The 12,441-nt window shown below is 53.3% G+C and overlaps 1 protein-coding gene across 1 annotated transcript; it reads left to right on the top strand.

Moving 5' to 3' along the window:
* The first annotated feature begins 2,032 nt into the window (after window positions 1-2,032).
* Window positions 2,033-9,050, top strand: MED10 (mediator complex subunit 10). The gene is made up of 4 exons (XM_047731074.1): window positions 2,033-2,219; window positions 3,403-3,486; window positions 6,127-6,229; window positions 8,430-9,050. The coding sequence occupies exons 1-4, from the start codon at window positions 2,098-2,100 to the stop codon at window positions 8,526-8,528; spliced, it is 408 nt and encodes a 135-aa protein (XP_047587030.1). The 5' UTR covers window positions 2,033-2,097; the 3' UTR covers window positions 8,529-9,050.
* The last annotated feature ends 3,391 nt before the right edge of the window (window positions 9,051-12,441 follow it).

Below are 12,441 nucleotides of genomic sequence, written 5' to 3'. Positions count from 1 at the left end.
ATCAGCAACATATAATACTTCCAATCTGAGAGTCTTTTTAAGTAAGTAGTTAAATCTGTTTATGGGTGTTTAAATCTGTTATTGTGATCACCAACATATCTGTCCTTAATGCTTTCATCTTATTTTGTGCTTGTTTATTTTCCATGTTTGTTCTTTGCTTCATGCATTCTGTTTCTTACCTTCTGTTGAATTGATTATGTTTTCCTTATTCCCAATAGATAATGTTCAGACATTATGTATTCTATTAAAGACATAACCTTAAATTTTTAAAATAAAGAGTGAACAAAGCCTATGTTCCATCAGTATCTATCTCTTTCTCATGAAATGAAGGACTGGTCACTTCCTCTCCTGATCTCTTTCCAGTCATCTTTTTCTTCTTTGGCAAGTATTTTATTTCTGCCTTGTTTTACAATTCCCCTGAAGTTAGCTGTTGTCAAATAGGGAGGGAGGTATTTTACCTAACATTTCTGTGTATTCGGAGCAGAACAGAGGCTTCCCATATGAGTTTAGTACACCACACTGATTGGAGTCCCTGACTTCAGTAAGTCTGACAAATCAATTACCTTCATTGGGTTCTCATTTTTGGTCACATCTGGGAGAGATCATCTAGAAAAAGAGCCCCTTCATTTTGCCTAAGACATGAGGATGATGTGTATTATGATATCCAGTAAAAGAAGAAGTCACTGTGGCCAGAGGAGTCCAGAAAGGTTATTGTAGGAGCAAACATTAGTTAGTCCTAGAACGGGCAGAGAAATTCCTTAAGAACATGAGTGATGTGAGCAAGATAGAATTCTAGTGAGACCAAGGAACAGTGGTTTACTACAGGCTCTGTGCAGTAGGAGGGTTATTCTTTACCGATAGGAAGCCCCACAGGGTGCTGTTTTGTTAGAGCTGGCTGGAGTGGGAGAACGCCTGACTTCGGTAGGTGGCAGGCACTGGGGAAGGGAGAGCTGAGTGGAAGGTGGTTAGAAGAGTTAGAGGAGGTGGGTGCTAACTACATACCAGAGGAAGGAATGGGGACCACTGCTGACCTCTAGGGCTCCAACTCGGGGGCAGGGAAAGTATCTTTGTTGGGCTGTTCATGCAAACTTTAGGATTTCCATTTCTGCGGGTGTTTGGGAAGATGCTGTGTTCTATGGTGCATGTCGGTGACTGAGACGCCTGGTGGGACGGGCAGCAGTCAGTGCTAGAAGGCCTCCATCCTGACACGAGGCTTTATCATCTCTCTGAGCTGTCCTGGCGGCTAACATGCTCATTTGGGGAGAGCAGACAGACCGCTACCGGGAAAGTCACAGGTCTAAAGCCCAGCTTGAGATGCATTTCAGGGCCAGGGTGAAGGCTGGGTAGTTCCAAGAGGGCCTGGGCCTGGCCCTGGGTGAGGGAGGCCAGCCTCCAGGAGAGTAGGTAGGGAACCTGCCGGACCCTGCGCATCAAGAAATGCAGGAACGGATGGTCTTCAATATCTCAAAGACGGCTTGTATCGGGGCAGGATTTCAGGGTCTCTTCCCCGTTCCTCGTTATATTCCTTCCTGCGTTGCTTTCATTATTTACAGTGAATACCTGTAATTTGTGTATTCGGGAAAAAAGAAGCCATTTCCCTCGTGGGCATAAGCCCTGCTGTTGTGCTTCAGTCTTAACCCGTCTAAGCCCCAGTAGCTGTCCACACTCATTCCAATTTTATGGACAAGAACGAAGGCTCAGAGCTGAGGGGACTTGCCCAGGGCCAGTGGAGGCAGAACGAGGTCTTGCAGGTCCCCACCGCTGACTCTTGGTGGCCCTCAGAGCACGCAGGGCAGTCCTGAGGACTAACGCCTCAAGAATCCCACTCACTTGGGCATCTCAGGGATGCTGGAGCGGCCGAGCAGACTTCGAAGCCGACGTCCAAGCCGGCCCGCAATCAAGCCCCGCCCCTAGCACGTCAGTCCTAGGTCCGGACCACGCCCCAAAGGGCCCAAACCGCCCTGCACCTAGGCCCCGCCCCCGCCCCGCCCCAGGCCCCGCCTCCTGCCGCCAGAGGAAACGGAAGTGGCGGCGGGCCCAGGCGGAAGCAGGAAGAGGCGGAGCGGGCGCTCGCTGGGTGGTGGTTACTTCGGAGACATGGCGGAGAAGTTCGACCACCTGGAGGAGCACCTGGAGAAGTTCGTGGAGAACATCCGGCAGCTCGGCATCATTGTCAGTGACTTCCAGCCCAGCAGCCAGGCCGGGCTCAACCAGAAGCTGTGAGTGGCTGCCCGAGTCGTCGGCGTCGGCCCGAGCCGGGGCCGGGAGCCAGGCCGGAGAGCCCGGGGTGGGGACCGAGGGGAACCGAGCCAGGGGGCGGGGAGCCGTGGAGCCGGGGGGCCAGAGGGGGTGGGGCGCCCGGGAGGGGTGGGGCGCCCGGGGCGGAGCCGGAGCCGGAGAGCCGGGGGTGGGCTCGGGAGCCAGATGGGGGAGCCAGGGCGGTGGAGCTGGGGTGGGGGGCGGACCCGGGGCCTGGCCGAGAGCGGCGCGTCTCCGCTGCCTCCTCTGGGCCTGGGCCCTGTTTCCTTCTTTGGGGGACTTTTCTTGAAGGCCCGTTTGGAGACGTTGTCTTGGTCAGACAGTGCAGCTTCTGGGCCTGATAATCAAAGCCCGCCCTCGCCTGCGTGTGACTCCCTCGCGCAGTTTTCTCCTGGGCCCTTCTGGGGAGTTCAGTCCCTGTCCCCAGAGAGGAGGAGGACTTCTCCGGGAGTTCAGTAAACTGGGCCCGAAGGTTGTGGAACTACTTGCTGCGCCGCCCTGGGTGTGCAGGAATCGGAAAGGGGGATGATGGCGAGAAAGGGTGCAGACGTTTAGTTACTTTGCTGGCAACAGCCCTGTGCCTGCCTTGGTGCTAGGGCCTGGGATGGACCAGAGGCAAACACACAGAATGAATGCTCTGGGGAAGAAGGTCTCCAGCTTTATAGGGGCTACAGACATCAAACATAACTGCAGCCCAGCGTTACAAACCTAGAGCTAGGGGACTGGCCTGGCGATCTCGTTAGGCTCCAGAGGGGAGCTGAAATGAAACCAGGCAGGGATGGCTTTCCTCCCCGGAGGTTTGAAGGATGGATTAAGTGGGAGCCCCGTGTGTTCCTTGATACTGCACACAAAACCAGGTGCACCGCAGGCAGTTGTCTTTGAGAGAAGTTTGATATCTTTCATCAGATTCTCAGAAGGGTTGGTTTTTATCCCCCAATATGGCACTTTCTACTTTAGAAAGAAAACCTGATATCTGAGGGTATTCTCTAACCCCCACACTTCTCTAGGAATTCTGTACCTAACCAAAGAGCTACTCACCTGGCTTGTGTAAGGAACTTGTGTGGAGCGCTCGTTGGCCCGCTGGGTGATGTTCCTGCTGTCGTCAGAATTAACCACATGCCCCATTTTTGCTTTTTCCCTCAGGAATTTTATCGTTACTGGCTTACAGGATATTGATAAGTGCAGGCAGCAGCTTCACGACATTACTGTGCCTTTAGAAGTGTTTGAGTAAGTATCATTCTTGGTACTCATTGGAGTATAATTCTTGTTGTATTGTGCTGTAATAACTCTTTCAACCACTGGCATTTAGGTGCCTGCTCTGTGGCAGCACAGCCTAGGTCCTGGGGATGGGCCAGTGAAGGAAGTAGAGAAAAGCACCTGCTCTCAGGGAGCTTATGTTTTCATAGAATTAAAAATTAAAATCTCAATATTGTATTGTGAGTAAAGGGTTATTAAATATGTGAAAACATCATAGGCCTTCAGAGTCCGGGTTAGACAAAATGGCAGCCACATTACTTCTTTTTTTCCTTGAGAGGTAGAAAGTCTTACGTGGGCTCTATTATTTAAAAAACAAAAACAAAAACAAAAAAACTAGGCAGAAGCAGCCTGAGAAGCAATTTGTTGTATCTTCCGAACCGCCCTGGGAGTGCTAGTTCTAGGAGATGGTGAAGATGTGCACGGTTGGAGGGGAAGAAAAAGAGGGGGGCTCCTTAGGCTAAGTAAATTTGGGAAGGCTGGTTGCAGTTTTCTTTGGGAGAGTGGTATGTGCCTCTCACAGTTGGGGCCGGCGAACGCCTCCAGGAAGTAAACTCTTCAGGTTGTGTGATTCCGGTTTTATGGGTAGATTTCATGGCTGAAGGAACTGGGTAAATAATTATAGTGCGCTGTTTGGCTACTAAGCGTCAGACTTAAGACTGAAATTCTGGACTTGTCCTTCCTCGGCCAGCCCCGGTTTCTCTGTGCCAGGCACCAAGGCCCCCCACTGGACCCAGGTGGAGCCGGCTTGGAATGGCAAGAATGTTAGTCCTTTCTGCATTAAAACCGCAATCAAGTCACCGGATTTCCTGGAACGGTAGAGGGAAAGGTGACCCTGTTACATTGCAGAGGGTCAGGGATAGGAGTCCTAATTACAGCACAGGTCAGCAGCTGCCCACCCTCCAACCCCCATCACAGGACACACAGGCTTCACTCTTCCTGCTCATGGCTCTGTCCTCATCTGCTGGCTCTGGTGTCGTGTGTTCTCAGCGTGTTCTGTCCCCCCACTGAGTGAAGGTCTTGTGCGCGTGGTACAGCCCCAGACTCCCAGAGGGTGGCTGCCTGCCAAGAAGTGAAAGCAGCCGGCGGCTACTAGGCCTTCCTCGCAGTGTCCTCAGTCGTGCTGCCCTGGTCTTGAACGTGTGGGATGGATGTCATGACAGGTGCCAAGTGACTCTGAAGGCAAATGAGGGGAAGGGGGAAGGGGGCTGGGGAAAGATTGCTTCGTGGCAGCACACAGTGAAGCCTGGGCGACCAGAGCCACAGCCGCAGGCACAGCCACAGCCAGTGGGCGGAAAGGATGGTTGAGATTCATCTGGGGGGTTGGGACTAAGCCGGCCTCTGAGCTCTGCTAAGCTGCAGGTGCAGACTCCGTTGATGTGCGCGGTGCAGGGGGAGTTCCAGGTCCTCAGTGGCCTTGTCAAGAGCACACTTTCAGACACACTGTAGCGAAGATAAAACGAAACCTTGGCTTTCTGTGCAGAACTCCGGGTTGACGTGTCGGCAGAGTGGCGCTCAGCGCTTGGGCCTTCGACACAGAGCCCCGTCTGGAGGCCGTTGCTGTTGAGATGGTTATTTGTTAAGGACACTTGAGCCTGTCTGCTGTTTTCCAGAAATGCATGTATTTTGTTCAGAAAAACATAAATTGGCTTCTGTCATTCCGTCATTTCAAAAACATTGCAATAAAATGGAATTTCTGGAATATGTGATTTATTGATTTTTTTGGTTATATGTCATAATTAAAGGCCAGTTTTTATGCCATTAACAGTAACTTTTTTTGATCTGAAGTGACAGGTTCTTTTTTCTGCTGGAGCATGAAGGTGATTTCTTTTAATGAATAATTGGTATGAAGGTCTGTAAGGTACAGAAGCAAGTGGGCGGCCCACTGGTGGTGAACGTGGATGTGTGTCTAGGCAGTATGCTTGATGGAGTCTCTGGGGTTATGACACTTTTGGGGATAAGTGTCAAAAATTTCAAGAACAGTTTTAGGGTTTAGAAATAAGTGGACAGAATCTCTGTTAACTTCATGTGACTGGGATGTATCTAGGAGAGTAGTATCACCAGGGCCCGGTTTGTAAATAATCCTGGGGTGGGCAGGGCTGGGGCTGTCCTGCCTGCAGCTCCCCACCCCCTCCCGCAGCCCCAAGGCTCCTCTATGAAGGGCTCCCCCAGGAACTGTGGGGTGCCCCTGGAGCTGAGGCTGTGTCTTGGCGGGCTCCCTGCTGTTGCTCAGGCTGGAAACCCCGGCCCACACGAGTTCTCACGTCAACAGCCGCCTGGCCTTACAGGTTATTGTGAAGATCAGGGCTCCTGGCTCCGAAACCTTTGGAAGATCACAAACTTTAAAACTGTCGAGTTACAGAGCCATGAAGCTTGGTTTATAAGTGACATTCCTTGATTTCCTGAGTTATTCACATTATTAGAAGTAATATGAGATCAAATCATCTGTACTTACATAAATGAAAGAATCCTAATTCACTTGGTTTCTGGACACAGTTTTCTCTAAAGAAGGCTGTGAGCACTTACTCAGAGCTAACTCCTATTTTCCCATCAGAAAACTGAGAATAGGTTACTGGCCGTGAGAGTGTTAATTGAGGTGTTTCATGTTTCCAGATACATAGATCAAGGACGAAACCCCCAACTCTACACCAAAGAGTGCCTGGAGAGGGCTCTGGCCAAAAATGAACAAGTCAAAGGCAAGATCGACACAATGAAGGTGAGGCTCTTGGAAGCAGAAGACAAGGTCAGAACAGGAATACTGGCAGAGCAGATTTGGCTAATAGGCCTTGTCGTTCTTCTCCGTACCTGGTAGAATGTAAACTGTCTCACACGGTTACACGGTTGAGATTTCTGCATGTAATGGAGCGTGGATGAGGGCAGCTATCAGGGAGCCTTGTGGGGACAAACAGGAGCGGAGTGCAGCCGCACTTGGAGCGAAGTCCAGGCTAATTTCCATGATGCTGGTTGGCGCTGGCTAACTGTTCGCGTCTGTGAGCCTTTCCTCTCTCGTGCTTGCACTGCGATGCTTTTCACTTCCTCTGCTAAGCCATTTCCTGGAGTCTGGTTCCAGCTTTTAGAGCATTCCCTTCTGGTTGTCTAAAGCTCTCCTGCGCCTGCGTCCAAGCCCCTTTGGATCCTGTTCCCCGTCTTGCAGTTGTGCACAGAGGACGTTCTCTCCGTGTTGCTTTGCTTTCATGACTACTAGAAAATTCCATGCATCATAAATGAAATATTTAGGGTTTTGTTTTGGTTTTGTTTTCGTAACTTGAATTGACTGCGCTCTGGGTCAGATTGGGGTATGTGTGTGGTTTTTCCTTCGATTGGCTGGTGCCATCCCTGTAGCGGCCCCACACCTGGACTGCACGCCCTTTTGCCTCCCGGGCCTCGTGGCTGCTGCTGGGGATCCTCCAGACCCTGGTGCTTCTGTTCCTTCTCATGCGGCTGCCTCCCTCTGGAGCTCCGGTGCCTTCTCTGCACACCACTGTCCTTTGGGCTCCGGCTCTCAGAGAGGGACGCAGAGAGTGTCGCCTCTCAAGAGAGGCCTTGCAGACCAGCTTTTCCCAAATCCTGATGAAGATGCCACCTCCTCTTTCCTCTGTTTCAGCTCTGCCACGGTCGTGCGGGCTCCAGGACATCGGGGCATGAGTGTGGTGCTCCCGCGGGTGCCCTGTGCCCACAGAGCTCCTTGCCACTGTCCACACTGTGCAGGGATGGCTGTGTGCTGGCCTCTGGGCTTGGGCTCCTGGCCCGGTGCCGGGAATGAGCGGAGAGGCTGTCGGGGTGACAGTGATGTGTTCGTCACGGTGTCAAGGCTGCCCTGGGGTCACAGGGCTTAAGTACCTCACCCCGGTGATCTGTGTTGATCTGTACTGATGCCTGGGAGCCGGCCCCCTGGTTGCGGTGCCGCCGTGGTTGTCCGTGGGGCGCCCGCAGCTTCCTGATTGGTCACTTAGGGACCGAGTTGCTGCTGAGCTCAGCCTCGCCCTGGGGACGGGATGTCGCCTGTTCCGTAGCAGGCTCTGTATCGTTGTGCGAGTGAGCAGACATCCCGCTCCTCACGGGCCGTGGGCCCTGGGTATGGGCTCCCCATGCTGCCTGCTGTGGCGCGGGGGTGCCTGCTGGCAGGGATGCACGGGGACCGTTGCCTTCGGGGGCATCCGTTGCGGCCGCTGGCAGTCTGCGTCCCCGGGGACCTGTGCAGGTCTCGCGGCGCAGTTCTGTGGCCTTCATTGTCTCAGCGGACCGCGTATTTAAATTCCCAAAAGCCGCGGCTTGCACAGCTGTCCGTGGCGGTGCCGTGTCCCTGGAGGATGTCATGTCTCGTGCTGTATCTTCGTTCCTGTCCGTAGTGCTGCTTTTCAGTAGGACTTAGACGAGGCTCTGGACGCTGGCAGAAACGTAGCTGCTCTTAAGATGGGATTCAGACACACGGTCCGTGGATAAGTGGGGCCACGCAGCCACTGCATTTGGAGTAGACAGGCTTCCGGGTGCTCCCGAAAGCTTTGATGAGGCTGTTTGCACACAGTGAATTTGATGTCGTTTGAGTTAATAATTGCTTAATTAAATATTACTTGAAGATTCCCGTTACGTGTGTTGTCTGCAGAAGTCATTTCCAGCTGCGTGGCTGGCGCCTTAGGAGAGGGGCTTTCTCTGGAGGATTTCTTATTGATGCGCTGAGCATTCCCTTCAAGTAGTTCACGGTGTAGCTCTGGTGCACGTCCGGCTCGGTGGCCTTTGTCGGCAGCCGGTGTCCCGAGTGCCTCCCTGGGGATGAGCCGGCTGTGTGGGAACAGCTGGTTGCACGGACGGAGCACACGCTCTCCGCTGAGTTTGAGGCTTTGGGGAGGTGGGGGAGTGTCTTTCCCTTGGGGCATGGGTCACAAAGGTATTTTGATGTTGTATGTTTTTCTTCTCAGAAATTTAAAAGTCTGTTGATTCAAGAACTTTCTAAAGTATTTCCTGAAGACATGGCTAAGTATCGAAGCATCCGAGGGGAGGACCACCCCCCTTCCTAACTTCGTCGTCCTGCTGCCCGAAGACCCTCCTGGTCTAGTGTGAGTCACCGTGACCTTCAGGCAGGCTGTGACTGAAAGTGGCATCCACGTCCTGTCCTCCAGCCGTCCTGCTCTTGTCCTTGGCCTTGGGGGATGTTGGGGCGGGGCCTGGAGGGCTTGCAGGGCTGTGCTCCAGCTGCCCCTCTGTCCCTGACGTGCGTCTTTTGGGTCCGCAAGTTCTCACATGGCCCGGGCCGCACGTCTTCGAGTGCGATGCGTTTGATTCTCCCTAGCAGAGTGGTCTTGGGAATATTAACTGTGCTAGGTACATTAAGTTTTAAAAAATTCCTAGTGGTTTTGTTTTTATGTACTGTTTCTTTTCCATTTTATTATAGTGTTGAGAAAGCTAAAAAAAATTGGTTTAATCTGAGAAGTACTTTAAGTTGGTATTTTATATTTCCAAGTACATAAAGAATGTGTTCAGTGTAACTTTACGTGGGTTTCAGTTGGATGTAAGTGTATAATAAAGCCTTTAAGTATTTATATGATTTATTCCATGTAATTATTTTTATAACATTTTATAGTATAGTACAGTGTGTATCTTATAAACAGTCAATTATTACTTCCCCAGAGTGTGAATAATACTCATGACGTTTGTTCTCCAAGCATTTATTTAGGCAGAACTCTTACTCGCCTGCAGCTGGTCTTCTAGAGGGCATGACAGACACGGAGGAAGGCAGATGCATGGATGCTAGGGACGTGCCTCCTCGGGCTGCGCATTCCCCCAGGGGGTGCACACACCCTGTGGGTCAGCTGCGCACTGTCTAGGCCCATCCCAGTGGCCCTTGGAGCCTGTGTTCCTGGTGAATGGGAGGTGACGCTGGCTGGGATCTGAGCTGTGCTCTGAGTCGCAGGCGTATGGCAGCATTTCTCAAGAGTGACCTGCGGCCCACCTGCATGCGTGTGACCTGACTCCTTTCTTAGAAAGTGGGCCCTTGAGCGCACGGGCGGCCCATTTGGTTAAGCGTTAGACTCTGATTTTGGCTCAGGTCATGATCTCAGCTGTGTTGGGCTCCATGCTCAGCACGCACTCTCTTTCTCTCTCAAAAAAAAAGAAATTGGGTCCTGTGGAATCAAGAGGCTTTAGGCTGGAGCCCAGGAACCTACATTGTCACTTTTAACCCTGGCATTGTCTGGATCTGAGAATCATCACACTGAGAATGTGACTGCCACCCCCCGCCCTGTGTGTGTGGTGTGAGGGTGTAGTGTGGTGTGGGCTCCAGTGGGCTGTGTCCCGTGAGTGGGGGTAGTCAGAGTTGGGGTCAGAGCCCACCTCTCACCATCCTTCACTCACCTCCTTCTGGAATTGGGGGCGCTTGGGCGTGCCATTGCTCCCCAAGGCAGTCTTGCCCAGAGTCGGGGCCAGGCTCCTTAGGAAGTTGGTGCCACGCTGTTAGTAGTTTGAGTCTCCAAAACCACACCAGGAAGGCAGTCCCACCTGGGGACAGGTGTTCTGGGTAAGGGGCGCCCCCAGTCCAGGAGGTCCTGGAGCCAGCAGCCGCTGTCCTGCATGGTCCCTCCCTCCGGCTGCCCTGACTGGCGGCTTCTGTGCCAGGGCCGTGGGGGCGTGGCCCACAGAGCGCTCCCAGACCCGCTCCCCATGAGTCACTCAGTCACCCTCACCACGGTCCCCTGAGCTGCGGGTTTCAGACCCAGGAACTGGGGCACGGGGAGGCTGAGTGGCAGAGCCTGCTGTCAGGGGCAGGTCCCTTGTCGAGTGGGCCTGCCGTGAAGCACGGCGCTCTGCCTCCCTGAGGACGCCTGTAGCCGGTGCCCTGGACCGTCCGTGTCCGGCTTGGAACACGGCGCTGTGACTCCCGGGTTTTGGTGGTCTGCTTGCAGCCTCCTCTTGAGGTGTGTTTCCGTCCCCTCTGCAGTGGTGCCTGTCGGGGTTCTTGTGCCTGGCTCTAGGCTCACGGGGGGTAGCTGGTGGTGAGCGCTCTTCTGCACACCCTGGGCCTGGGAGGCATCGTGGCCTGGGGCTGTTGAATACGGATGTCTGAACCTTGGGGCCAATGGTTCGCCATGCGTTGGGGTGCATGTCTGGAGGTCGGGGATGGTACAGCGCTCCACAGCGTGGTGGGGCTGCTGCCCCAGGCCCCACGGGGTCAGGTCCACTGCGGATGGTTTACCAGTTCCCTTTTTGGGAGCATCTGTCCTGTGTGGGTAGACTGTCTGGGGATCTTTAACTCAGGTGTACATGACACCACCAGCAGCACGGCAGATCCCCACAGTGCACCGGCCTTGTGGCTCGGGATGCTATGACATCCTCTTGCCATGTCCCTGGGTTTGGGGCTGGGTTCCCGGTGGGCTGGGCTCTGCAGCCGGCGCTGTGCCCCTCGAGAGTGCCAGGCGTTTCCACGTCCTCTTCAGGCTGCTGAGCTGTCTCCTTCCTCAGAACTGCCATCTGTTTCTCTCATGAGTTCAGGGGAGCATTGGAGGGTCCTCAGGTAGCCTTCCTGCCCACTCAGGATAGAGGCGTGACCTTGATCTCTTTCCTGCTGTCTCCTGGACTTCTCCACCAGAAGGTCTGAGACCCCAGCCCAGTCTCAGGACACACCCACCCATGGCTTTTGGCTGCTTTCCAGGGCTTCAGTTCAATTCAATCATCAGTGGACTCCTGATGCAGTACCTTCTCTCTATGTCATGCCTACCCCTGGACCCCCTGCCCCCGAGTTTGCCAGTTACTTCTTTGATTTTAAGCTCTTCTCCCCACGTGCTTCCCAGAAGAGATCAGCCAACCGTCCCCAAAGCCCATCATTGGTGATGGTATGTGCCTGAATCCCTGTACCAGCACGAGGCTGGTTCGCCGGGGCGGGGGGTGGGGGGCTTTAAACTCCTGTCCTGGTCACCTGTTGGTTAAGAAAACAAAACAAAATATAAGCCCACTTTTATGCAGAACTAGAACGTCCTTCATCTTCTCGGGGCACAGGCGCCCCTCGGACATGGGTTGGGTTCCAGACCGCTGCAGGAAAACGACTCATAAGTTTCTTGGTTTCCTGTGTGTATGTGAACACTCTGCTGGAGTTTGTTACGTGTGCAATAGCTTTCTGTCTACAAAATAAACGATGTGCAATGATAAGATCCTTTATTGCTTGAAAATGCTGACCATCGTCTGAGCTTCCAGTGAGTCCTAATCACCGATCTCTGATCGCTGCGACAAACAGAATAATAAAGATGTTGTTTAACGTACTGTGAGAATGACCAGACTGTGACACAGAGACACAAAGTGAGTAGATGCTTTTGGGAAAATGGGGCCGATAGACGTGCTGGACAGGGGGTTGGCCCACACCTTCCCTTTGTGAAAACGCAAAATCTGTGACACACGATAAAGTGAAACGTGATGAGACGAGGTATGCCTGTGAAACAGAACGCGTCCCAAGACCTAATTTCTGCGTTCGTGTCTGAGAGAATTTTCATCAGTTCCTCAGTAGAGGTCCAGGGAGAGTGGAGGGTTCTCCAGGCATGGGACCAGGCTGCAAGGAGGGTCCTTGAGGGGGAAGGGGTGTCTGGGCGTGCGTCCCCGCCTCAGAGCATCTGCGGCTGTTGGGACAAACTACCGCAAACTGGCCGGCTTGAACCAGTGGAAGTTCGGCTCATGGTTCCGGAGACCAGAAGTGAAGGTGTTGGCAGGGCCACATGCTCTCAGGAGGCTCAGGGGTCCTTCCCGCCGCTTCCAGGTTCCACTGGCTCCAGGTGTTCCGTGGGGCTGCCTCCCTCTGCTCTCAGCCGGTCTTCATGTGGCTTTCTGCTCTCACGTGTCTCCCACCGTGATGTTTACTGCCGGACTTAGGGCCTCCTGAATCGTCCAGGGTGATCTCCTGTCGAGAATCTCAGGAGGTGGCGTCCGCAAAGACTTTCAAAAGAAGGTGAT

Source organism: Lutra lutra, chromosome 5 (genome assembly GCF_902655055.1).
Source record: "Lutra lutra chromosome 5, mLutLut1.2, whole genome shotgun sequence".
NCBI classification, from domain to species: domain Eukaryota; kingdom Metazoa; phylum Chordata; class Mammalia; order Carnivora; family Mustelidae; genus Lutra; species Lutra lutra.
Note: the sequence above shows the minus strand (reverse complement) of the source record. Positions and strands in the feature narration are given on the sequence as shown.

Coding starts and splice junctions, on each gene's coding strand:
- MED10 (XM_047731074.1), top strand. CDS start 2,098: ATGGCGGAGAAGTTCGACCACCTGGAGGAGCACCTGGAGAAGTTCGTG. Junction 3,487..6,126: donor GTGCCTTTAGAAGTGTTTGA/GTAAGTATCATT, acceptor TCATGTTTCCAG/ATACATAGATCAAGGACGAA. Junction 6,230..8,429: donor GCAAGATCGACACAATGAAG/GTGAGGCTCTTG, acceptor TTTTCTTCTCAG/AAATTTAAAAGTCTGTTGAT.